The sequence below is a fragment of the Scyliorhinus torazame genome, chromosome 12 (genome assembly GCF_047496885.1).
Source record: "Scyliorhinus torazame isolate Kashiwa2021f chromosome 12, sScyTor2.1, whole genome shotgun sequence".
NCBI lineage: Eukaryota > Metazoa > Chordata > Chondrichthyes > Carcharhiniformes > Scyliorhinidae > Scyliorhinus > Scyliorhinus torazame.
Window position 1 is genome coordinate 144,712,962 of NC_092718.1, and position 26,126 is coordinate 144,739,087.

Here is a 26,126-nt window from a genome sequence, read left to right on the forward strand (position 1 = left end):
CAGGCCGTAGACATAGTCGTGACACTTGAGAATGCCAGTGAGAAGGCCCAGGCATTCCTTCTTGATTTGTGCATACCTTTGTTCTGTGGGCGTCATTCAACCGGTGCCCAGGATGAAGTGTCATCGCATTGCAGCAGGACCGCACCGATGCCATCCTGGCTCGCATCTGTCGAGACTTTTGTTTCCCTGTCTGAGTCGAAAAATGCCAATACAGGTGCAGTGGTGAGCTTGGCTTTCAGCTCCAACCACTCTGCCTGATGGGCCGCCTTCCACTCGAAGGCAGTGGACTTCTTCACTAAGTTTCGTAGGGCCGTGGTGTGTGAGGCCATGTTTGGGATGAACATGCCCAGAAAATTGACCATGCCCAGGAAGCGCAATACCGCCTTCTTGTCTTCCGGGACCTTCATGGCTGCGATGGCCTTGACCTTGTCTGTGTCGGGGCACACGCCCTGCTGGGAGATCTGGTCTCCTAGGAACTTGAGTGTCGACATGCCAAAGCAACATTTGGCCCTGATCAGCTTCAGGCCATTGGCGTGGACATGGCGGAATACCCGCTGGAGATGGGAAACATGCTCCTCAGGGGTCGTGGACCATATGATGACGTCGTCCACGTACACACAAACCCCTTCGATGCCCTCCGTCATCTGCTCTATGATGCGATGAAATATCTCCGATGCCGCGACGATGCTGAACGGCTTACGGTTATAGCAGTACCTGCCAAACAGTGTGTTGAAGGTGCAGAGGCTTCTGCTGGACTCATCCAGCTGGATTTGCCAGAATCCATGTGACGCATTTAACTTTGTGAAAAACCGTGCATGTGCCATCTCACTGGTGAGTTCCTCCCGCTTCGGGATGGGGTAGTGTTCACGCATTATATTCTGGTTGAGATCCTTGGGATCAATGCAGATGCGCAGGTCTCCAGAGTTTTTTTTTACCACCACCACCGAGCTGACCCAGTCAGTCGGTTCGGTTATCCTGGAAATGATCCCCTGCTGCTGCAGCTCCTTGAGCTGTTCCTTCAGGTGCTTCTTCAGCGGAGCCGGGACCCGGCGTGGTGCATGGACCACTGGCTTGGCATCAGGTCGCAGTAGGATCTTGTACATGTGCAGAGAGACCTGGGTGTGCTAGTGCATGAGTCGCAAAAAGTTGGTTTACAGGTGTAACATGTGATTAAGAAGGCAAATGGAATTTTGTCCTTCATTACTAGAGGGATGGAGTTTAAGACTAGGGAGGTTATGCTGCAATTGTGTACGGTGTTAGTTAGGCCACACCTGGAGTATTGTGCTCAGTTTTGGTCTCCTTACCTGAGAAAGGACGTACTGGCGCTGGAGGGTGTGCAGAGGAGATTCACTAGGTTAATCCCAGAGCTGAAGGTGTTGGATTACGAGGAGAGGTTGAGTAGACTGGGACTGTACTTGTTGGAATTTAGAAGGATGAGGGGGGATCTTATAGAAACGTAAACAATTATGAAGGGAATAGATAGGATAGATGCGGGAAGGTTGTTTCCACTGGCAAGTGAAAGCAGAACTAGGGGGCATAGCCTCAAAATAAGGGGAAGTAGATTTAGGGCTGAGTTTAGGAGGAACTTCTTCACCCAAAGGGTTATGAATCTATGGAATTCCTTGCCCAGTGAAGCAGGTGAGGCTCCTTCATTAGTAGTCTCCTGGTATCATGCCGTGTTAGGTACACTGGTCCAACACTGGCTGCAACTGGATGCAGCTTAGATCAGAAAGATACTCCAGACCTTGAAGTTAGTTGAATCAGGTTTATTGAACTAATAGCACAGTTAGCACAGTTCTCTGTGAGTTCGACTCTCTGCTAACTTAAGCGTGGTTACTCTGTCTGACTAAACCAGACTAGCTCTTAGCCATGTGGCCGAGGTGTGAGATTGTAACAACACAATGTGGTAGTATGCATTAGGGGTCATGTGGGACTGTGAAGCCGTGGTGTCATTGGCTGACAGATCCCGGGTCCTGGTTGGCTGTTGACCTCTAGCTCCGCCCTGAAGGTGGAGTATAAGAGCCAGGAGTTCTCCCCCGCAGGCCAGTCTGTTACTGAACTGCGGGGAACAAGTCACGCTTAATAAAGCCTCATTGACTTCATCTCTATTCGTCTCTCGTGAGTCTTTGTACGCTACAATTTATTAAGCGTGATTAAAGGACTATGGAGCTCAGGATCATCCCGGAATGCCTGAGGATCAGCCCCAACGCAGTGAACTCAGCAGCAGTTTTCAAACACTGGCAGACTTGGTTCGAGGCCTACCTCAGAACGGCCCCCGGCCGGGTCACAGAAGACCAGAAACTACAGGTCCTGCACTCGAGGGTAAGCCCGGAAATTTTCCCTCTCATCGAAGACGCAGAGGATTTCCAGACGGCGTTCGCAGCACTAAAGAGCATCTATATTCGCCCAGTGAACCAGATCTACGCACGCTACCAACTCGCAATGAGACGGCAAAGGCCCGGAGAATCGCTGGACGAATTCTGCGGCGCGCTGTTAATTTTGGGACGGGCCTGCAGCTGCCCGCCGGTAAACGCGATTGAACACATGGACATGTTGATGCGTGATGCTTTTGTCGCAGGTATGAACTCTCCCCAAATCCGCCAAAGACTTTTGGAAAAAGAGTCGCTGGGACTCTCAGAGGCTCGGGCCCTTGCAGCCTCACTAGATGTGGCCGCGCGAAACGCCCGCGCGGATGGCCCCGACCGCGCGGCAGCCCCTTGGGCTCCGTGGACCCCCGTCGCGACAAACCCCCCCACCACCCCACAGGCTTGCGCGGTTCAGACTCCAAGTCGTCCCGGGGGAGCCCGCTGCTATTTCTGCGGCCAGGCGAAACACCCCCGGCAGCGCTGCCCGGCCCGCGCAGCAATTTGCAAAAGCTGCGGGAAAAAGGGCCATTTCGCGGCTGTGTGCCCGTCCCGGGAGGTCGCCGCTGTCCCCGGAGAAGAAGGAGTCCTGCGCGTTTCTAACGCTCCCCAACCCCCCCAGTGCCCTATGTACGACCCGCAAGCGCAGCAATTTTGGGTCCCGGCCACCGCTGTCCCCGGAGAACAAGGAGTCCTGCGCGTTTCAAACGCTCCCCAACCCCCCCAGCGCCCCATGTGCGACCCGCAGGTGCCGCCATTTTGGGTCCCGGCCACCACGAGGGGAGGAGGGGTGCCGCCATATTGGGACCCCCCAGCCCTGTGCGACGCATGGGGGCGGCCATTTTGTCCACCCCCGCCGCCATCTTGTGACCCCCCAGCAATGTGCGATGCATGGGGCGGCCATTTTGTTCACCCCCGCCGCCATCTTGGACGGCAACAACGGACCCCAGTGTCGACGGCTCCATGGGGTTCGAGGAAGACGCTCAAGCACTACGATCACGTCTGGTCTCAATGACGCTGGACCAAGCACGGCCCCGGACGCTCCAGATGACGACAACAACGGTGCTGATAAACGGCCACGAGACACCATGCCTGCTCGACTCCGGGAGCACAGAAAGCTTCATCCACCCCGACACGGTAAGACGCTGTTTTTTGACCATCCGTCCCAGTGCGCAAAAGATTTCCCTAGCTGCAGGATCCCACTCCGTACAGATTAAAGTCTTCTGCATAGTAATCCTAACGGTGCAAGGGAGGGAGTTTAAAAACTACAGGCTCTACGTCCTTCCCCAACTCTGCGCGCCCACATTACTGGGATTAGACTTCCAGTGCAATCTGCAGAGCCTAACCTTCCAATTCGGCGGCCCAATACCCCCACTCACTATCTGCGGCCTCGCAACCCTCAAGTTGAGCCCCCATCCTTGTTTGCAAACCTCACCCCGGATTGCAAACCCGTCGCCACTAGGAGCAGACGGTACAGCGCCCAGGACCGGACATTCATTCGGTCCGAAGTCCAGCGGCTACTGAAGGAAGGCATAATCCAGGCCAGCAATAGTCCCTGGAGAGCACAGGTGGTAGTAGTAAAGACAGGGGAGAAGCAAAGGATGGTCATAGACTATAGCCAGACCATCAACAGGTACACACAACTAGATTCGTACCCTCTCCCCCGCATATCCGACATGGTCAATCGGATTGCCCAATATAAGGTCTTCTCCACCGTGGACCCCAAGTCCGCCTACCATCAGCTCCCCATCCGCCCAAGTGACCGCAAGTACACAGCCTTCGAGGCAGACGGGCGATTATACCACTTCCTAAGGGTCCCATTTGGTGCCACAAACGGGGTCTCGGTCTTCCAACGAGAGATGGACCGAATGGTTGATCAACACGGGTTGCAGGCCACGTTCCCGTATCTCGACAACGTAACCATCTGCGGCCACGATCAGCAGGACCACGACGCCAACCTCCAAAAATTCCTCCAGACCGCTAAAGCCTTGAACCTCACATACAACGAGGACAAGTGCGTTTTTAGCACAAACCGGCTAGCCATCTTGGGATATGTAGTGCGCAATGGGATAATAGGCCCCGACCCCAAACACATGCGCCCCCTCATGGAATTTCCCCTCCCTCACTGCTCAAAAGCCCTAAAACGCTGCCTGGGGTTCTTTTCATATTACGCCCAGTGGGTCCCCCAGTACGCAGACAAGGCCCGCCCCCTAATACAGACCACGACTTTCCCTCTGTCGACAGAGGCTTGCCAGGCCTTCAGCCGCATCAAAGCGGATATCGCAAAGGCCACGATGCGCGCCATCGACGAGTCCCTCCCCTTCCAGGTCGAGAGCGACGCCTCCGACGTAGCTCTAGCGGCCACCCTTAACCAAGCGGGCAGACCCGTGGCCTTTTTCTCCCGAACCCTCCACGCCTCAGAAATCCGCCACTCCTCAGTGGAAAAGGAAGCCCAAGCCATAGTGGAAGCTGTGCGACATTGGAGGCATTACCTGGCCGGCAGGAGATTCACTCTCCTCATGGACCAACGGTCGGTAGCCTTCATGTTCGATAATGCACAGCGGGGCAAAATTAAAAACGACAAGATCTTAAGGTGGAGGATCGAGCTCTCCACCTTCAACTATGAGATCCTGTACCGTCCCGGAAAGCTGAACGAGCCGTCCGATGCCCTATCCCGCGGCACATGTGCCAACGCACAAATTAACCGCCTCCAAACCCTCCACGAGGACCTCTGCCACCCGGGGGTCACTCGGTTCTACCACTTCATAAAGTCCCGCAACCTCCCCTACTCTGTGGAGGAGGTCCGTACAGTCACAAGGAACTGCCACATCTGCGCAGAGTGCAAACCGCACTTTTTCAGGCCGGATGGTGCGCACCTGATCAAGGCTTCCCGTCCCTTTGAACGCCTTAGTCTGGATTTCAAAGGGCCCCTCCCCTCCACCGACCGCAACACATACTTCCTGAATGTGGTGGACGAGTACTCCCGTTTCCCCTTCGCCATCCCCTGCCCTGACATGACAGCGGCCACAGTCATTAAAGCCCTTAACACCATATTCACACTGTTCGGTTGCCCCGCATACGTCCACAGCGACAGGGGGTCCTCCTTCATGAGTGACGAGCTGCGCCAGTTCCTGCTCAGCAACGGTATAGCCTCGAGCAGGACGACCAGCTACAACCCCCGGGGGAACGGGCAAGTAGAGAGGGAGAACGGCACGGTCTGGAAGACCGTCCTACTGGCCCTACGGTCCAGGACCTCCCAGTTTCACGGTGGCAGGAGGTCCTCCCAGACGCTCTCCACTCCATCCGGTCGCTACTGTGTACTAGCACTAACCAAACGCCTCATGAGCGCCTCCTTGTCTTCCCAGGAAGTCCTCCTCTGGAACGTCGCTGCCAACCTGGCTGGCGGCCCCAGGACCCATCTTGCTCCGAAAACATGTGCGGGCGCACAAGTCGGACCCGTTGGTCGAGAGGGTTCACCTCCTCCACGCGAACCCGCAGTACGCTTACGTGGAGTACCCCGACGGCCGACAGGACACGGTCTCCCTGCGAGATCTGGCGCCCGCCGGCAACACGCACACCCCCCCGACACCAATCTTCCCCTCCCTGCCAACGGCGCACCCCGCCACCGCCCCCTTCCCGGGAGGATCAGTCCTCCTCCCAGGTCCGACCAGAAGTGAAGCTGAAGCAGAAACCGTAAGGCTCCCGGAGACGACAACACGGGAGCAAGCACCACCACCGGGGCCGAGGCGATCGACAAGAACGACCAGACCGCCCGACCGACTCGTGGCACAGATGTGACACTACAATGTTGTGGACTTTAACGAGAACTTTTTTCTTTTCCCCCTTACGACCACTGTAAATAGTCCAAAACAAAAAAAAACCCTGTACATACTGTGATGACATGCAAAAGTTTTCCTCCCAGGACCAGCCTTCCCTTACCACCATGCGAAGCACCACCCCGCCGGGTTCATTTTTAACAAGGGGTGAATGTGGTAGTATGCATTAGGGGTCATGTGGGACTGTGAAGCCGTGATGTCATTGGCTGACAGATCCCGGGTCCTGGTTGGCTGTTGACCTCTAGCTCCGCCCTGAAGGCGGAGTATAAGAACCAGGAGTTCTCCCCCGCAGGCCAGTCTGTTACTGAACTGCGGGGAACAAGTCACGCTTAATAAAGCCTCATCGACTTCATCTCTATTCGTCTCTCGTGAGTCTTTGTGCGCTACACACCCTTGACTGACTTTCTAGATGTTCATCAGTGGAAAGAGGTGGAGTGTGAGTGCCTCGTGTCTTTTATAGTCAGATCCCACCCCTGAGTGTCCGGCCTGCTTATTGGGCATGGCCTATTCTCTGTGTCCATTAGCTGCTTGTCTGTATATCATTATGTGTGTGTCTGCATTTCATGACACCTCGGACCACCGCTTTTAGTGTTTCCCAAAACGTGGCCGCTGACACTTCCCCGTTTTGGTTCAACTCTCCATAATCTTTAATCACAGCCCGCACTTTGTCGCAAAACCCTCTATCCGCCAACAACCCCAAATTGAGCCTCCACCCCGGTCTCTGCTCCTGTCCCGATCTAAGCCAAATCTCCAGCCAATGGGGCGCTTGGTCCGAGATTACTCTGCCCCTCCACCCCAACCAAAATCTCCCAGCTTACCACAAAAATGTTAATTCTGGAATATACGCTGAACACATGCGAAACAAAGGAATATTCCCATCCCCTGGATTCTTGAAGAGCCGCAAGTCCACCATATCCATCTTTTCCATAAAGCTGCCCAGTTCCTTTGCCATTCATATCCTACCCATTGACCTGGGGCTCGATCTATCCACCCTCAGCTCTAGGACACAATTAAAATCTCCTCCCATAATCAACTGGTACGTTGCCAAGTCCGGAATCGCTGCCAACAACTCCTTCATAAAACCCACATCATCCCAATTCAGTGCATACACATTTACCAACACTACCGGCATCCCTTCTAATGTCCCACTCACAATCACGTATCTCCCACCCGGGTCCCTCACTTACTTCGCGCTCACAAACCCCGTTTTCTTACTCAACAAAATTGCCACTACCCGCGACTGTGAATCAAACCCCGAGCTGTAAACCTGACCCACCCACACATTCCTTAGCCTAACTTGGTCCTTCACACGGCGCGTCTCCTGTGGAACGACCACCTCCGCTTTCAAGCTCCTAAGGTGCACAAAGACCTGAGATCATCTGTTTAATGATGGCCCTGTGGAGACATGGGCGGCATTGCAGCTCTCCCCAACAACACACTGCGGACAGTGAACTGGCATCATCAGCCTGGTCTTCTCGGAGTCTCCTTTGTACCCAAGGAGCCAGCACTGTGATCACCATCCTTGAAAAACATGTGCCACCTGTGAGTGGGTCAGAATGTAGGTATCATGAGAGCTCCCTGGCAATCAAGCCCAAATGTATTGGATTTATCTTGTGTGATCACATATTAGCTGCACATTCATAGGGTGAAATCCTTTCCCATTGATGCATGCCTGTTGCCAGGGAGCTCTCAATAACCCCTTGCACTTGTGGAAAACCTGAAACTTCTGCAAAATCCAATGCTCTGGCAGCCCGGCTTTCAGGATCCAGGCGGAATTAGACACTCAGCCGGACAGGGTATCTGTCACCTCCCGGATGCACTTGTGTGTTGCTGACTGCGAGATGCTCCAAAGGTCCCGATTGGGGCCCTGGAATGAGCCACTGGCAAAAGAGTTTATGACAGTGGTGACCTTTAATGTCACCGTCACGGGATTGCCCCCATGTCCTAGTGGCCGCAGCTCATTGTGGAGAAGCTGGCAGATGTGTGCATCCACATTTCCAGAATATTCTAAGACACCTCTGGCAATGCCTTCCACCTATCTGTTGGTATCTGCACCGCCTGTGATATACCCGAGGTCAGGCCAATGCTCACTGTTGCAGTGGTCCCTGGTTGTCAGCATCCTGAGCTTCTTGATGCCTCACTGCATCCTGCTCAGGGCTTGGCTCCTCCTAGATGAACCTAGTCAGCATATTCTTTGTAGATTATGGCGGTATGTGGTGCAGTGGTTAGCACTGGGACAGCGGCGCTGAGGACCTGGGTTCGAATCCCGGCTTTGGGTCACTGTCCGTGTAGAGTTTGCACATTCTCCCCGTGTCTGCGTGGGTTTCATCCCCACAATCCAAAAGATGTGCAGGGTAGGTGAATTGGCCACGCAAAATTACCCCTTAATTGGAAAAAGAAAGAAAAATAATTGGCTTTTCTAAATTTATAGGAAAATAAAATATTCTTTGTAGATTAAGAATGACGAAGCCAGCTCTAATCGCTGTGCTTGGCTTCTGTCTAGACATGGCCTCGCTTCCCCACCCCACCCCTTTCAGGTGAAGGATATCCTGGAGGAACAGAGATGAGTATTCCTCCCATTCTAAGGTGAATGTGCATGGAGATATTGCACATTGACAGTGGTAGGGTTAAGGGGGAAGGAGAATGAGAGCCAAATGTGAGAATCTTCCCTCAGACTCTATTCAGCTTGCCTCCACTACTCTCCAGACTCTAGAGACAGACAATTGCCTTGGATCATAGAAAGACATACCACATGAACCCTTGTCGGCCATGACCATTCACCCAGGACGGTGTAGGTTTGGATTTGGGAGCTGGCTGCTTTCCACCAACTGTGTCCCTTGGAAGAAACCACCTCCCTCCCTTCCGCCCTGTCTCTGACAACAGCAGATACCAAATCACAATGAACAACAGTTCCAGATCTTGCTGGGTTCTCACTGGAATGTGAACAATTCATCATGGGAATAATGCTGGTTTATTGGGCGGTGGAACCTCAAGAGCTGAACTCAACTGAGTGGAGTGGAGGGCATCAGGTAGGACCTCCTGCCAGCGGGTGGTTGGGAGACTTCTCGACCGTAGGATAGGATGTATAATCATCTGGAAAGGAATAATTTGATTAGAGATAGTCAACACGGTTTTGTGAAGGGTAGGATGTGCCTCACAAACCTTATAGAGTTCTTTGAGAAGGTGACCAAACAGGTGGATGGGGGTAAAGCAGTTGATGTGGTGTATATGGATTTCAGTAAAGCGTTTGATAAGGTTCCCCATGGTAGGCTACTGCAGAAAATACGGAGGCATGGGATTCAGGGTGATTTAGCAGTTTGGATAAGAAATGGGCTAGCTGGAAGAAGACAAAGGGTGGAAATGTTCAGACTGGAGTCCAGTTACTAGTGGTGTACCACAAGGATCTGTTTTGGGGTCACTGCTGTTTGTCATTTTTATAAATGACCTGGAGGAGGGCGTAGAAAGATGGGTGAGTAAATTTGCAGATGACACTAAAGTCGGTGGAGTTGTGGACAGTGCGGAAGGATGTTACAAGTTACAGAGGGACATAGATAAGCTGCAGCGCTGGGCTGAGAGGTGGCAAATGGAGTTTAATGCAGAAAAGTGTGAGGTGATTCATTTTGGAAGGAATAACAGGAAGACAGAGTACTGGGCTAATGGTAAGATTCTTGGCAGTGTGGATGAGCAGAGAGATCTCGTTGTCCATGTACATAGATCCCTGAAAGTTGCCACCCAGGTTGAGAGGGTTGTTAAGAAGGCGTACGGTGTGTTAGCTTTTATTGGTAGAGGGATTGAGTTTAGGAGCCATGAGGTCATGTTGCAGCTATACAACACTCTGGTGCGGCCGCATTTGGAGTATTGCGTGCAATTCTGGTCGCCGCATTATAGGAAGGATGTGGAAGCATTGGAAAGGGTGCAGAGGAGATTTACCAGAATGTTGCCTGGTATGGAGGGAAGATTTTATGAGGAAAGGCTGAGGGACTTGAGGCTGTTTTCGTTAGAGAGACGAAGGTTAAGAGGTGACTTGATTGAGGCATACAAGATGATCAGAGGATTGGATAGGGTAGACAGTGAGAGCCTTTTTCCTCGGATGGTGATGTCTAGCACGAGGGGACATAGCTTTAAATTGAGGGGAGATAGATATAAGACAGATGTCAGAGGTAGGTTCTTTACTCAGAGAGTAGTAAGGGTGTGGAATGCCCTACCTGCAACAGTAGTGGACTCGCCAACACTAAGGGCATTCAAATGGTAATTGGATAGACATATGGACGATAAGGGAATAGTGTAGATGGGCTTCAGAGTGATTTCACAGGTTGGCGCAACATCGAGGGCCGAAGGGCCTGTACTGCACGGCAATGTTCTATGTTCTATGTAGGGCCAGAAGGACAGCCTTCCAAACTGTCGCGTTCTCCCTCTCCACCTGCCTGTTTCCCCGCGGGTTATAACTGGTCGTTCTGCTCAAGGCGATGCCCTTGCTGAGCAGATTCTGACTCAGCTCATCGCTCATGAATGATGTGCCCCTGTCGCTGTGGATAAGGCGCTGCTCCTTGCGCACCTATCCCGCTTCCCAAACCATAGCCCTCGCCTCCAGGTCCAACTCGGTCCAAATCAAGGGGTATTGTATTGCGGATCTTGCGATCAAGGGCGCCGAATACGCTCGTTTCAAGCTCTATATCCTCCCTCACCTCTGCGCCCCCCCCCTGCTGCTCGGTCTGGATTTCCAATGCAGCCACCGAAGCCTCACCCTGAAGTTCGGCGGACCCTTGCCCCCCCCTCACGGTTTGCTGCCTTGAGACACTGAAAGTTGCACCCCCCTCACTATTCGCGAACCTCACTCCCGACTGTAAGTCAGTCGCCACCAGGAGCCGGCGGTACAGTGCCCAAGATATGACTTTTATAAAGTCAGAGGTCCAACGTTTACTGGAAGAGGGGGTATCGAGGCTAGCAACAGCCCTGGAGAGCACAAGTGGTGATAGTACAGTCCGGGGAAAAGAAACGGATGGTCATGGACTACAGCCAGACCATAAACCGCTTCACGCAGATCGATGCGTACCCCCTTCCCCGCATAGCAGAAATGGTCAATCAGATCGCTCAATACCATGTATTCTCCACTGTCGACCTCAAATCCGCCTACCACTGTCATGTTGGGTGTTCCCACACAAACGAACCAACACGGTTGTAGATGGTCCAACTCTGTTTTATTGGTCTGTACAATAATAACTACTAACTGCCGGTTGAGGTTCGTGCTTCACCAGCTAACCTGTGGGCTCAGCCCTATCACTATCTTGGTGAGGCACTCAGCACATGGTGTATGTCTGAGTGGCATGCTGTGAGCTCTGTGCTCTGAGCTATCTCCTGGTAGAATGAGCGGGACCTGTGGTGTTCCCTGTTTTATAGTGCGTGTGCTCTCACTGGTGATTGGCTGCAATGTTGTGTGTGTGTTGGTTGGTCCAACTACCTGTCCATCAGTGTGTGTGATTGCACCATGATATGCTGATGTGGATATCATGACATCCCCTTTTCACAAGGATATGTGCCTACATGGTAATAAATATTGGTGTGTACTGAGTGCATCTGAGGATGTGTGTGCAATATTTACAACATGTACATGAGGCTAAACTATATACAGAGGAAGGTGTCAGGTGCAACAGAGCAACGAGGTTGTACCAATAACAAAACAAATGCAATCAGCAAATATCGAAAGTTTTGTAAGGGCCACGAAGAATCCAGCACGAGTTTTAAGGATACAAAGTAATAACATTTATTTACTATAACATATATACATAACAGTAGCAGTAACTTCCCTTGCTACATACTCCTTCCTGCTGGTTCCTGAACTGGCCAGCTTTATTTATACTAGGAGTTTACTAATGGTTTCTCCGCCCCCCTCATTGGGGAAGCTCATACTCCCACAGGATTGTGGGATAGTCATTAGTCCCCAGCCAATGGTAAGTAGGCAGGTTATAACATCCCTCCCCCCCAAAGTCCAAGGAATCCTCTGAAGACCCTGGCGAAGGAGGGCGCGGACTCGTTTGGCCGCAGGCCGGACACCATTTGCACGCGGTGCTGGATCAGGCTTCGCGGTCCACCCGATAACCTAGGTAGACTACTTCCTTTGCCTGAAATACGCACTTTGTGCGACGTAAACGGACTCCAGCCTCCGAAAGGCGTCTAAGGACAGCCTCCAGATTTTCCAAATGTTCCTGCTCCGACGTCCCTGTAATCAAAACGTCATCTAGGTAGACAGCCACACGTGGTAAACCTCTCAAAATGCCCTCCATAACACGTTGAAAAATTGCGCAGGCAGAGGATACTCCAAAGGGCAACCGTGTATATTCATACAGGCCCCGGTGTGTATTAATCGTTACATATGGTCGGGAGGCAGGGTCCAGCTCCAACTGCAGGTAGGTGTGACTCATATCTAATTTTGTGAACGAGAGTCCACCTGCAAGTTTCGCGTAGAGATCCTCAATGCGAGGCATTGGATATCGGTCGATTCGGGAAACCGTATTCACTGTAAGTTTATAGTCGCCACACAAGCGAACTGTGGCATCTGGCTTCATTACAGGTACAATTGGTGCTGCCCAGTCAGCAAAACGGACGGGCCTGATAATACCCAAACTCTCCAAACGAGTGAGCTCCCCTTCTACCTTCTCGAGCAAGGCGTAAGGCACTGGGCCCGCCCGGAATTAGCGCGGCGTGGCTCCTGGTTCGACTTGGATATGGGCTACGGCCCCTTTTATTTTCCCCAAACCAGGCTGGAATACATCTGGGTATCGTCCTAGCACCTCAGTCAACCCTTCAGAAACTGTTTGGAGGATGTGCTGCCATTGCAACCGCAAATGGCGCAACCAGTCCCGACCCAACAGGCTGGGCCCATGGCCGCACACCACGATAAGTGGGAAACGCCCCTCCTGGCGTCCATAAACAACAGGGGTCATCGTAGTTCCTGCAATGTCCAGTGGTTCCCCCGTGTAGGTGGCCAACCTGGCCTGTGAGTCGGTTAATGTAAGGGTCTGTATACCCTGTTTGATGTGGTCGAATGTCCTTTGGGCGATCACGGAGACCGCTGCTCCAGTATCCAACTCCATCTCAAGCGGGTGGCCATTGACCCATACTGTCACCTTAATGGGGGCCACACGGGGAGCTCCACACAATGCAGCTGCAGGCAGTCGTCCTCCGTCTCCACGTCCTCAGGAGTAGTCGCCGCAGGTTCATCCACATGGAAGGTACGGCCCCTGGGCTGGTCCCAATAACAGCCCCTGGGCTGGTCCCAGTTTTGGTCGCAAGCTGGGTACGTAAGGCTCCTAATCACCCCAAACGTATGCGGGCCGCAGGCGGTGAGCACCTGGCGCTCGTTTTCGGTGATATTGTTTGCCCGGAAATAGTAACGCATCCGTTGTGTGTACTGGTTCCAGCTTTCCAGCGCAGCATCAAAAACATCCAAACGTCCGTACAGAGGCATGGTATAATAGAAAACAACTTCCAACCTGTATCCAACAAAAATCCAGGGAGGTGGCTTCAGCAGTGTAGACAGCTATTCACTTTAACCTTCGTCGCCAGTTTTGTGAGGGCCACGAAGAATCCAGCACGAGTTTTAAGGATACAAAGTAATAACATTTATTTACAATAACAAAAAACATAACAGTAGCAGTAACTTCCCTTGCTACATAATCCTTCCTGCTGGTTCCTGAACTGGCCAACTTTATTTATACTTGGAGTTTACTAATGGTTTCTCCGCCCCCCTCATTGGGGAAGCTCATACTCCCACAGGATTGTGGGATAGTCATTAGTCCCCAGCCAATGGTAAGTAGGCAGGTTATAACAGAAAGAGAACTTCTGGAACGACAAGAAAGAAACACATTAACAGCACTGTAAAACAATTCAGTGAGTCCAATGTGCCAACCGGCTCATAAGTCCAGTCTATTAGGTGGGCAACGAATTCTGGTTGACCGCCTCAAAGGTGGGTCAGGATCCACCGGCTGAGGAATGGGCCTGGCCACGGGCGATAGAGGAATAGGCAGAGTGGCAGGAAGCTCAACGAAGTCGACATCAGGGACAACAGGAGGGCGTGGCACCGGTGCATGATCTCGTAGCGAGCGCGGAAGCAGCCGAAGGGCCCGCCGATTACGCCGGCGAATGGAGCCATCAGGCAGGCGAACCAGGAATGAGCGGGGAGCCACGCGGCGGAGAACCTCGGCGGTTGCTGACCAGTCACCCTCCGGTAGGTGTATGCGGACGTTGTCTCCAGGCGCCAGGGCAGGAAGATCAATTGCCCGAGCGTCATGTGCCACCTTCAGCTGAGCACGCTGCTGTCACATCCTTTGCAGTACTGGAGCATGGTCGGGTTTAGGAACATGAATGGACGGCACAGTGGTCCTGAGGGTGCGCCCCATCAACAGCTGGGCTGGCGAGAGTCCCGTGGACAGTGGGGCCGAGCGATAGGCCAGCAGGGCTAAACAGAAGTCAGATCCGGCATCAGCAGCCTTGCAGAGGAGCCGCTTCACGATATAGACGCCCTTTTCCGCCTTGCCATTCGACTGGGGATGCAAAGGGCTGGACGTCACATGTGTGAAGTCGTATGAAGCGGCAAAAGAAGACCATTCTTGGCTCGCAAAACAGAGCCCGTTGTCAGACATGACGGTGAGTGGAAATCCATGGCGAGCGAAGGTTTCTTTGCATGCTCTGATGACAGCTGATGATGTCAAGTCGTGCAGGCGTATGACCTCTGGATAATTTGAAAAATTGTCAATTATAATGACGTAGTCCCGGCCGAGCCCATGAAAGAGGTCCACACCCACCTTTGCCCAGGGGGACGTGACCAACTCATGGGGCTGAAATGTCTCAGGGGATTGCGCCGGCTGAAATCTTTGACAGGTGGGGCAGTTGAGCACCATGTTGGCGATGTCGTCACTGATGCCCGGCCAGTACACAGCTTTTTGGGCCCTCCGCCTGCACTTTTCAATTCCGAGATGGCCTTCGTGCAGTTGTTCGAGGACAAGCCGGTACCGGCATGCTGTGTGCGATCACAATCCGGTCCAACTTTAGGAGGACACTATCAATGACGGCCAAGTCGTCCCGGACATTGTAGAATTGTGGGCACTGTCCCTTGAGCCACCCTTCCGTCATGTGGTGCATCACACATTGTAGAAGGGGGTCAGCCGCAGTCTCACGGCGACTGTGGGCCAGACGTGCATCAGTAGCCGGCAGATTGGCCGATGTGAAGGCTACTTGTGCGTCGACCTGACAAACGAACCCCTCCGATTCGGGCGGTGTGCTCACTGCTCTGGACTGGGCATCCGCGATGATGAGGTCCTTTCCTGGGGTGTAGACAAGTTGGAAGTCGTACCTCCGGAGCTTGAGCAGAATGCGCTGGAGGCGAGGGGTCATATCGTTGAGGTCCTTCTGAATGATACCGACCAGGGGGCGATGGTCGGTCTCCACACTGAATTGCGGAAGACCATACACAGAGTCGTGGAATTTGTCGATGCCAGTCAACAGGCCTAGGCACCCCTTTTCAATCTTCGCATAGCGCTGTTCTGTGGGGATCATGGCCCGTGAGGCATAGGCGACCGGGGCCCATGATGCAGTGTCATCCCATTGCAGGAGTACCGCCCCAATGCCGGACTGGCTGGCATCAGTCGAGATCTTTGTGTCCCGAATGGTGTCGAAGAACGCCAATACCGGGGCGGTGGTGAGCTTGATCTTGAGCTCCTCCCATTCACTCTGGTGTGCGGGCAGCCACTGGAATTCCGTTGTCTTCTTGACCAGGTGGCGAAGAGCCGATGTGTGCGAGGCAAGGTTGGGAATAAACTTCCCCAGGAAGTTGACCATCCCGAGGAAGCGTAACACTGCCTTCTTGTCTGCTGGCTGCGGCATGGCTGCAATAGCTGCCACTTTGTCGGCATCCGGCCACACCCCTGACCGGGATATGTGGTCCCCCAGAAACTTTAGCTCAGTTTGGCCAAAAGAACACTTGGCTCGGTTGAGGCGCAGGCCGTGTTCTCGTATCCGAGCAAAGACGCGCTGGAGACGACTGATGTGCTCCTGTGGCGTGGTGGACCAGATGACGTCGTAAACATAGACTCGTACCCCTTCGATGCCCTCCATCATCTGTTCCATGATGCGATGAAACACCTTGGATGCCGAGATGATGCCAAACGGCATCCTATTGTAGCAGTATCTGCCAAAGGGAGTGTTGAAAGTGCACAGCTTCCTGCTGGACTGATCCAGTTGAATCTGCCAAAAACCCTTTGAGGCATCAAGCTTGGTGAAAATTTTAGCCCGGGCCATTTCGCTCGTGATTTCTTCCCATTTGGGTATGGGGTAGTGTTCCCTCATGATGTTGTTGTTCAGGTCTTTCGGGTCTCTGCAGATCCGGAGTTCGCCAGAGGGCTTTTTTACGCACACCATGGAGCTGACCCATGGCGTTGGCTCCGTGACCTGGGATAGCACTCCTTGGTCCTGCAGCTGCTGCTTGAGGTGGTCCTTGAGTGGTGCTGGGACTCTATGAGGTGCATGAATGACCGGGGTGGCGTCCGGTTTGAGCCGTATTCTGTAAGTATAGGGCAGTGTGCCCATGCCCTCGAAAACCTCCTGGTTGTGGGCGAGGAGCGAGTGGAGCTGCTCCCTAAAGTTTGCATCCGGGAAATCAGACGTGCCTTCTGGAAACAAAGTGTGTACCCGCTGAACGAGGTGGAGGATCTTGCACGCCTGTGCGCCTAACAGAGTCCTTTGAGGATCCAACTATCTCAAAAGACAGTGTGGCTGTATGTGAATTGTGTGCAACCTCGAGCTGGCAAGACCCCATGGCCGGCATAACGTTTCCATTATAATCAACTAGCTGACAGTGGGATGGCAGAATCGGTGGTTTAACCTTCAAGGTGTGGAAGGCTGACCATGCAATGAGATTGGCGGAGGCACCAGTGTCTAAGCGGAATGTGATTGGTGATTGGTTGACCGTTAGGGTGGCACACCATTCATCGCCCGGATTAATGCTGTGCACTGGCATCGGCTGGTGGGCACCGACTTGGGGACATCCGGTTCTTGTTTATTACCGCAACGCGGAAGGGTTCCCGGTCGTCGGTATCACCGGTCTGCACGTCGTCAAGGTATGACTCGGTGTATGGGGGCTGAATGGCCCACACGTCCCTGCGAGGCTGGCGGAGTTGCAGCAGCGTAGTGGCCCACCCTGCCACAGCGGAGGCATTGTAGTGCTTTGGTCGGACATTGCCGCTTTAAGTGTGCGGATCCACAGTTGCCGCACGTCGTGACATCATGGCGTTCGTTGCGCCACCGCGCATGCGCTATGCGGTCCTGCATAGAGCGCGTCTGCGCATCCCGTCCCTCTGCATCGACGTCCCCTCTTTTGGCGCGTACAAGCGCGGGAGGCCTCGGAAAGCGCGCAAAATGGCTGCCCTTGTCCGGGCCGCGGGCCGGGAGGAACTCGATCGCCTGGACATGCTCAGCCTCGTAGGACCCGTGCCGTGCCGATTCGGCCGCCTGGAATTGGGAGTACCGGCTAGTTGTGTTTTTGTGGAGGACGCAGGTCTCGATGGCAGTCGCTAGGGTGGGGTGCTTTATTTTGAGGAGCTGCTGGCGTAGGGTGTCCGAGGTGACCCCAAAAACTATCTGATCCCGAATCATGGAGTCGGAGGTGGCCTCATAGCCGCAGGACTGCGCGAGGATACGGAGGTGTGTCAAATAAGATTGAAAAGCCTCATCCTTACCCTGCAGGCTCTGCTGGAAGAGGTACCTTGAAGCTCTCAACTTCCACGCTGAAGTGTTCCTCAAATTTTAGAAGGACCGTCTTGTACTTCGTCTTGTCCTCGCCTTCCGCGAATGCCAGAGAGTTGTAGATGTGGATGGCGTGTTACCCTGCCGTGGAGAGGAGGAGGGCGATCTTCCTGGTGTCCGATGCATTCTCCCTGTCTGTGGCTTCTAGGAAGAGTTGGAAGCGCTGTTTAAACAGCTTCCAGTTGATGCCAAGATTTCCAGCTATCCAGAGTGGCTGTGGCGGGCTGATGGTTTCCATGGCGCAGGATGGCGGGTTTCTGAAGAGGTGTAGGAAGGTCTCAGAGTCACTGGCGAGTTTCCAGACCTGGTATCATGTCGTGTTGGGTGTTCCGATATACAAATGAACCAACACGGTTGTAGATGGTACAACTCTGTTTTATTATTCTGTACAATAGTAACTATTAATGTCTGGCTGTGGTTCGTACTTCACCAGCTAACCTGTGGGCCCAGCCCTTGCACTATCTTGGTGAGGCACTCAGCACATGGTGTATGTCTGAGTGGCACGCTGTGAGCTCTGTACTCTGAGCTATCTCCTGGTAGAATGAGCGGGAACTGTGGTGTTCCCTGTTTTATAGTGCGTGTGCTCTCACTGGTGATTGGCTGCGATGTTGTGTGTGTGTTGGTTGGTCCAACTACCTGTCCATCAGTATGTGTGTGTGATTGCACCATGATATGTTAATATGGATATCATGACAACCACCAGCTCCCTATCCAACCAAAAGACCGCCTCTATACTGCTTTCGAAGCAGCCGGCCGGCTCTTCCACTTCCTCAGGGTCCCCTTCGGCATCACAAATGGGGTCTCCGTCTTCCAGAGGGTGATGGACCAAATGGTGGACCAGTACGGCCTGCGGTCTATTTACCCGTACTTGGACAATGTCACCATCTGCAGCCATGATCAGCAGGACCATGACACGAACCTTGAAAAGGTCCTCCAGACCGCCCGGGCCCTCAGCCTGACCTACAACGAGGAAAAATGCGGTTTCCACACATCGGCTACGTCGTGGAAAACGGGGTCCTAGATCCCGACCCCGATTGCATGCGCCCCCTTTAGGGACTCCCCCTCCCCCGTAGCCTCAAGGCCCTCAAACGGTGCTTGGGGCTTTTCTCCTATTACGCCCAGTGGGACCCCAGATATGCGGAAGAAGCCCGCCCACTCATAAAGACCACGACATTTCCCCTGATGGCTGAGGCCCGGTTGGCCTTCAGCCGCATCAAGGCTGACATCATCAAGGCCGCTATGCACGCGATGGACGAAACTATCCCTTTCCAGGTAGAGAGCGATGCATCAAACATCGCCCTGGCTGCTACCCTCAACCAGACAGACAGGCCAGTAGCATGCTTCTCCCGGACCCTCACCGCCTCCGAGATTCGGCACTCCGCAGTCGAAAAGGAGGCACAAGCCATTGTGGAGGCTGTGCGGCACTGGAGGCACTACCTCACCGGTAGGAGGTTCACCCTCGTTACTGACCAACGGTCGGTAGCCTTCATGTTTGATAAAGCACAATGGGGCAAAATCAAAAATGATAAAATCTTGAGGTGGAGGATCGAACTCTCCACCTACACGTACAATATTAAGTATCGTCCTGGGGAGCTCAACGAGCCCCCAGATGCCCTGTCCCGCGGCACGTCAATGCGCAGGAGGATCGCCTGCAGGCTATCCACAATGATCTATGTCACTGGGGGGTTACCCGGCTCGCCCACTTTATCAAGTCCCGCAACCTACCTTACTCCACCAAGGAGGTCAAGGCCATGACCAGGGCCTGCCAGATCTGTGCGGAGTGCAAACCGCACTTCTACTGGCGGGACAAGGCTCGCCTTGTAAAGGCCTCAGGGCCCTTTGAGTGACTAAGCGTGGACTTCAACGGCCCCTCCCGTCCACCAACCGCAATACCTACTTCCTAACCGTCATCGACGAGTTCTCCCGCTTCCCATTCGCCGTTCCCTGTCCCGACATGACTTCGGCCACCGTGATAAAGGCACTGCACAGCATCTTCACCCTGTTTGGTTTCCCCGCTTATATCCACAGCAACCGGGATACATCGTTCATGCGTCAGTATCTGCTCAGCAAGAGCATTGCCTTGAGCAGAATGACCAGTTATAACCTGTGGGGAAATGGGCAGGTGGAGAGGGAGAACGCAACAGTTTGGAAGGCTGTCCTTCTGGCCCTACGGTCGAGACGTCTCCCAACCACCCGCTGGCAGGAGGTCCTACCCGATGCCCTCCACTCCATTAGGTCGCTCCTCTGCACGGCCACAAATGAGACCCCTCACAACCACTTGTTTGTCTTTCCCAGGAAGTCCACCTCCGGGGTCTTGCTTCTACCTTGGCTGACGACTCCGGGACCCGTTCTTCTCTGGAGGCACGCGAGGAACCATAAAACGTTGCCACTGATGCCCCCTCCCGGGACACCCACTCCATCGGTAGACACCGACCGTACCACCCCCTCCCCCTAGCGCCCCCCCCTCCACACTCCCCGCCGGCACCGCTACCCCCAGCCCTGCTACCCCAGCCCCAGCTAGTCCCCCTGCCCCCTGACCCCCTACCCCGACCCGGACGAAAGCTCTGACCACCGTGCTCCCGGATGTACCCTCACCAAAGATGACCGTGTCCGCCGCACCACCACCCGAGCTGAGAAGGTCGACGAGGATAATCAGGCCGCCAATAAGAATAGACATGTGATTCCACTTCACCCCCGACGGACTTTGCGTTTTTTTTAAACAGGGGGTGAATGTGATGAATGGTTACAGCACCCTTAACACCATGTAGGTGATGCCCCTTTCAGACCGGGTTTGGAACCCTGGGGGACTCCGCCTCCAGCTCCGCCCACCAGGGAGCCGTATATAAGGTGGCGCCCTGTAGGTGGCACTCAGTAAGCACACATCTCGGTCACTGACTAGTTCTCTGCTTATTAAAGCCTTCATTTACCATTCCACTCTCTCGTGTCGTTATTGAGGGCACTACAATAGGCATTACATAAATTTATTTTTATAAATGACTTCAGTTATTTTCATGCAAATACCCAAACCTAAAAGGGACAATAATAACTGATTAGATTCTGCAGATATCCAATGAACAAAGGAGTCAAATGGCCTGCTTTATTATATGTAGTTGCGGGGGGAGGGCGGGTTGGGCCTCAGGGATTGGGGGGTACGTTTGGGGGAACTGGATCTTGAGGTGGATGGGGCAGTGGCCGAGGGATCAGATATGGGGGGGGCATGGGGTTGGGTCCAGTCGGTGGAGGTAGGGTTGGGCCTCAGACATTATGAGTCAGGCTCACAGAGGGAGGTGGCGTTATGGTGGGAGGAGTTGGTGGGGTGAGGGATAGCATGGGGGGGAGGTGGTGGTGGTTAGTTGGAAAGTGGAGGGTGTCCGCTGGAAGGCCTGGGATGTTGGGAGGGGGTTCCTGTGGGTGGGTCATTCTGGGTCTTTGCAATAGTTACCCAGAAGTTAGAAGAGATGTTAATTGTTCCAAAATTTGCTATGTAACAGGAGGCAAGGTGCTGCAGTGGTTAGCACTGCTGCATACGGAGCTGAGGACCCGGGTTTGAATCCCGGCCCTGGGTCACTGTCCGTGTGGAGTTTGCACATTCTCCCTGTGTCTGTGTGGGTTTCACCCCCACAACCCAAAGATGTGCAAGGTGGTGGATTGGCCACACTAAATTGCCCCTTAATTGGAAAAAAATAATTGAGCCGTCTAAATTAAAAAATAATTGCATATTAATTATTGGTGTAACCTTGGCGGAACCATCCAAAGTTTGCGATTGAAATCGCAGTTTCCAGACCGAGCAATTCCAGGGGAAGTTTGTGTTTCTGCCTGTGAAATTCTGAGAGGGATTCCCCAGTGCCTTTTTGGGATACCACCCAAATCCGACACTGGGGAGCTCAAGAGGCTACAGTCCTATATTCCCAGCACTATAGTGAACGGGTTGGTGTCAGGGCGATCGGTCCATGGTGAGGGTAGAGGTTGAATAATAATAATCTTTATTAGTGTCACAAGTAGGCTTACGTTAACAGTGCAATGAAGTTACTGTGAAAAGCCCCTAGTCGCCCCATTCCGGCGCCTGTTTGGGTACACAGAGGGAGAATTCAGAACATCCAAATTACCTAACAACACGTCTTTCAGGACTTGTGGGAGGAAACCGGAGCACCCAGCGGAAACCCACACAGACACGGGGAGAACGTGCAGACTCCACACAGACAGTGACCCAAGCCGGGAATCGAACCAGGGACCCTGCCGCTGTGAAGCCATAGTGATAACCACTGTGCTACCATGCCACCCATGGTGCGGTAATTAGTGCAGACTGTTTGTAAACTGTTGGGTCAGTGTAACATTTGGATGACATGTTGGTAAGTGAGCAGAAATGATTGTTTGGAGGTGTGTTTTCCTGCAGAGCTGATCATTATTTTCTGTTTGTAGGTTTATATGCTAATTGTGAAGTGGAATGACTCGAAAGAGAAACTCATCTACAGAAAGTTTTCCGAAATCTATGATTTTCATGTAAGTAGCTCATTGTAATGGGATAATGAGTGTGCCGCTGATTATCATTCATCTGCAGTCTTGGCAGCGAACTACATAACTGTATAATATCTGTCCCAGGTAGTGGTGGCAAGATGATGCCATCTCCATGGCTGTGACTTGAGAATCCTCACCAGGCTTTCCATGGTTTAGGAGAGTACACTTGGAAAATACATTTTGGAAGCTGGTGAGGGTGCTAGTTCCTCAAGTGAGTGCAGTCAGAGCCAAGCTTCTGGCTCCACAAGTGGCCTGACTGGACAGGACAGGAGGAAGAAGGAAGGGTGAGCGATGGTGAAAGGGGACTCATTAATTAGGGGAGCAGACAGGGACTTTTGTGGCTGCAGATGTGACACCAGGATGGTGTGCTGCCTCCCTGGGGCCAGGAAGGGCTACACGGCATCCTAGAGGGGGTGGGTGATGTAGCAATATGTATATTGTATGGGAGATAAAAGGCGGGATTCTCCGACCCCCCCTGCCGGGTTGGAGAATCCCAGGGAGGGGTGTGAATCGCGCCTCGACGCTGGCTGCCGTATACTCTGGTGCCATTTTTCGGACGGGGCGCGGTTCACGCCACGCCGGTCGAGGGCCGTTGGCAGCGGCACCCCCCCTCAATTCTCCAGGCCCCGATGGGCCGAGCGGCCGTCCATTTTTGGCCAGTTCTGCCGGCGTGAATCACTCAGCTCACGTACCGGCTGGACCTGGCAGGTAAGTCAGCTGGGGTGGTCGTTGGGGGCGTGCGGGGGAATCCGACCCCGGGGGGCCGCCAACGGTGGCCTGGCCCGCGATCGGTGCCCACCGATCTGCGGGCGGGCCTGTGCCGTGGGGGCACTCCTTCCTTCCACGCTGGCCCCTGTAGGGCTCCGCCATGGCCCGCGCGGAAAAGAGAACCCCCGGGCATGCGCCAAAACACGCCGGCGCGCACTGTTGACGCTGGAGTGGTTGCCGCCGGTTCTCCTGCCGGCGTGGGGACTTAGTCCTCAGAAAGGAGAATCCTGGCTAAAGAGTTAACAATTTAATGTTAATATTTCTTACCACCAATGGTGATCAAGAGCAGTCACATATGATATCATGTGACATCCCTTGATTCGGAGAAGGTGTTTAGGCGTGAGATAGATCAGTTGTGTATTTCAGAGTTCTGCAGTTAGACATAGCATAGTTTAAGTCAGTAACCTTATACTTTAGGTTCAAATCTTATTTAAGTAGTGTTAATAAATCAGTGTTGTTAAGTTACTTAGCCTGATGTTCTTTGTTCAACACTTTTTTTCAAAAAAAATGTTTATTTAGAATTTTTAACAGAATTTTCAACCATATAAACAAACCCCCCCTCCCCGCCCCCGTAACAAAAAAGAAGAAAAAACTCACATAGCAAGACATAAACATGGCAAATCAATATGATACAGAACTTTGTACATTGGATTCCTCCCGTACATATCAGTTTTCCGGATCGTTTATGTATTTCTTGCTCAGATGCCCCCCCGAAGAACCCCCCCCTTCCCTATCCCTCCCTCTCCCCCCCAGAAAGAGATGTCCCCCCCCTCCTCTCCCCCCCCCCCCCACCCTGGGTTGCTGCTGCTGTCGACCAAACTCCATCTAACGCTCCTCGAGATAGTCGAGGAACGGTTGCCACCGCCTGGAGAACCCCTGCGCAGACCCTCTCAGGGAAAACTTTATCCTTTCCAACCTGAGAAACCCTGCCATATCATTTACCCAGGCTTCCACACTGGGGGGCTTCGCATCTTTCCACACTAACAAGATGCTTCGCCGGGCTACCAGGGACGCAAAGGCCAGAATGCCGGCCTCTTTCGCCTCCTGCACTCCCGGCTCGTCCGCCACTCCAAATAGTGCTAGCCCCCAGCTTGGCTTGACCCGGACTTTCACCACCTTAGATACTGTTCTCGCAACTCCCCTCCAGAACCCATCCAGTGTCGGGCATGACCAAAACATATGGACATGGTTCACCGGGCTTCCTGAGCACCCCCCGCAGCTGTCCTCCACCCCAAAGAACCTACTCAGCCTCGCCCTCGTCATATGCGTTCTGTGAACAACCTTAAATTGTATCAGGCTAAGCCTGGCACACGAGGAAGAGGAATTTACCCTACTTAGGGCATCAGCCCATAGACCCTCCTCAATCTCCTCCCCCAGCTCCTCTTCCCATTACCCTTCAGCTCTTCTACCAAAGCCTCCCTCTCTTCTTTCATCTCCTGGTATATCGCCGACACCTCGCCCTCTCCGACCCATACGCCCAAAATCACCCTGTCTTGAATCCCCTGTGCCGGGAGCAGCGGGAATTCCCTCACCTGCCGCCTCACAGACGCCCTCACTTGCATGTTCCTGAAGGCATTTCCCGGGGGTAGTCCAAATTTCTCCTCCAGCGCCCCTAAGCCCGATACCAGCTCTGAAACCCCCCGTCCATCCTTCCTGGGACAAACCGATGGTCATCCCTGATCGGGGACAACACCAAGGCTCCCATCGCGCCCTTATGTCATCACCACTGCCCCCAGATCTTTAGCGTTGCCGCCACCACCGGACTCGTGGTGTACCTTGTTGGCGAGAGCGGCAGCGGTGCCGTCACCAGCACCCCCAGGCTCGTTCCTTTGCAGGACGCTATCTCCAACCTCTTCCATGCCGCCCCCTCTCCCTCCATCACCCACTTACGGATCATCGCCACGTTGGCTGCCCAGTAAGCCACCCAGATTCGGCAACGCCAACCCTCCTCTATCTCTACTACGCTCCAGGAACCCCCTCCTTACCCTCGGGGTCTTGCTCGCCCACAAATCCCATAATGCTCCTGCTTACCCTCTTAAAAAAGGCCTTGGCAATCACAATTGGGAGGCATTGGAATACAAAAAGAAACCTCGGGAGGACCACCATTTTAATCGACTGTACCCTGCCCGCTAGCGAGAGTGGCAACATGTCCCACCTTTTAAAGTCCTCCTCCATCTGTTCCACCAGCCGCGTCAAATTAAGCTTGTGCAGTGCCCCCCAGCTCCTAGCTACCTGGATCCCCAAGTATCGAAAGCTCCTCTCCGCCTTCCTCAATGGTAGGTCGTCTATCCCTCTTCCCTGATCCCCCGGATGCACCACAAAGAGCTCACTCTTTCCCACATTGAGCTTATAGTCTGAGAAGTCCCCAAACTCCCTTAGGATCTGCATGACCTCAACCATCCCCTCCACTGGATCCGCCACATATAGCAACAGGTCGTCTCCGTACAGCGACACTCGATGCTCCTCTCCCCCTCGGGCCACCCCCCTCCATTTCCCCGACTCCCTTAACGCCATGGCCAAAGGTTCAATTGCTAATGCAAACAGCAGGGGGGACAGGGGCCACCCTTGCCTCATCCCTCGATACAGCCAGAAATACTCCGACCTCCGCCGGTTCGTCACTACACTCGCCATCGGGGCTCTATACAGGAGCTTAACCCAACTAATAAACCCTCCCCCGAACCCAAACCTCCTCAACACTTCCCAGAAATACTCCCACTCTACTCGGTCAAAGGCCTTCTCCGCGTCCATAGCTGTCCCTATCTCCGCCTCTCCCTCCATCGATGGCATCATAATCACATTCAGTAGCCTCCGCACATTGGTATTTAGCTGCCTGCCCTTTACAAATCCC

At 53.5% G+C, this 26,126-nt stretch overlaps 1 protein-coding gene across 1 annotated transcript in view; it reads left to right on the top strand.

The window, feature by feature from the left end:
• The window catches only part of ncf1 (neutrophil cytosolic factor 1), a 260,991-nt gene that overhangs the window by 28,510 nt on the left and 206,355 nt on the right, over positions 1-26,126 (top strand). The window contains exon 2 of the mRNA XM_072469128.1: positions 22,415-22,495. Coding sequence (XP_072325229.1) covers positions 22,415-22,495 — 81 coding nt within the window. The remainder of the gene's footprint in view (positions 1-22,414; positions 22,496-26,126) is intronic.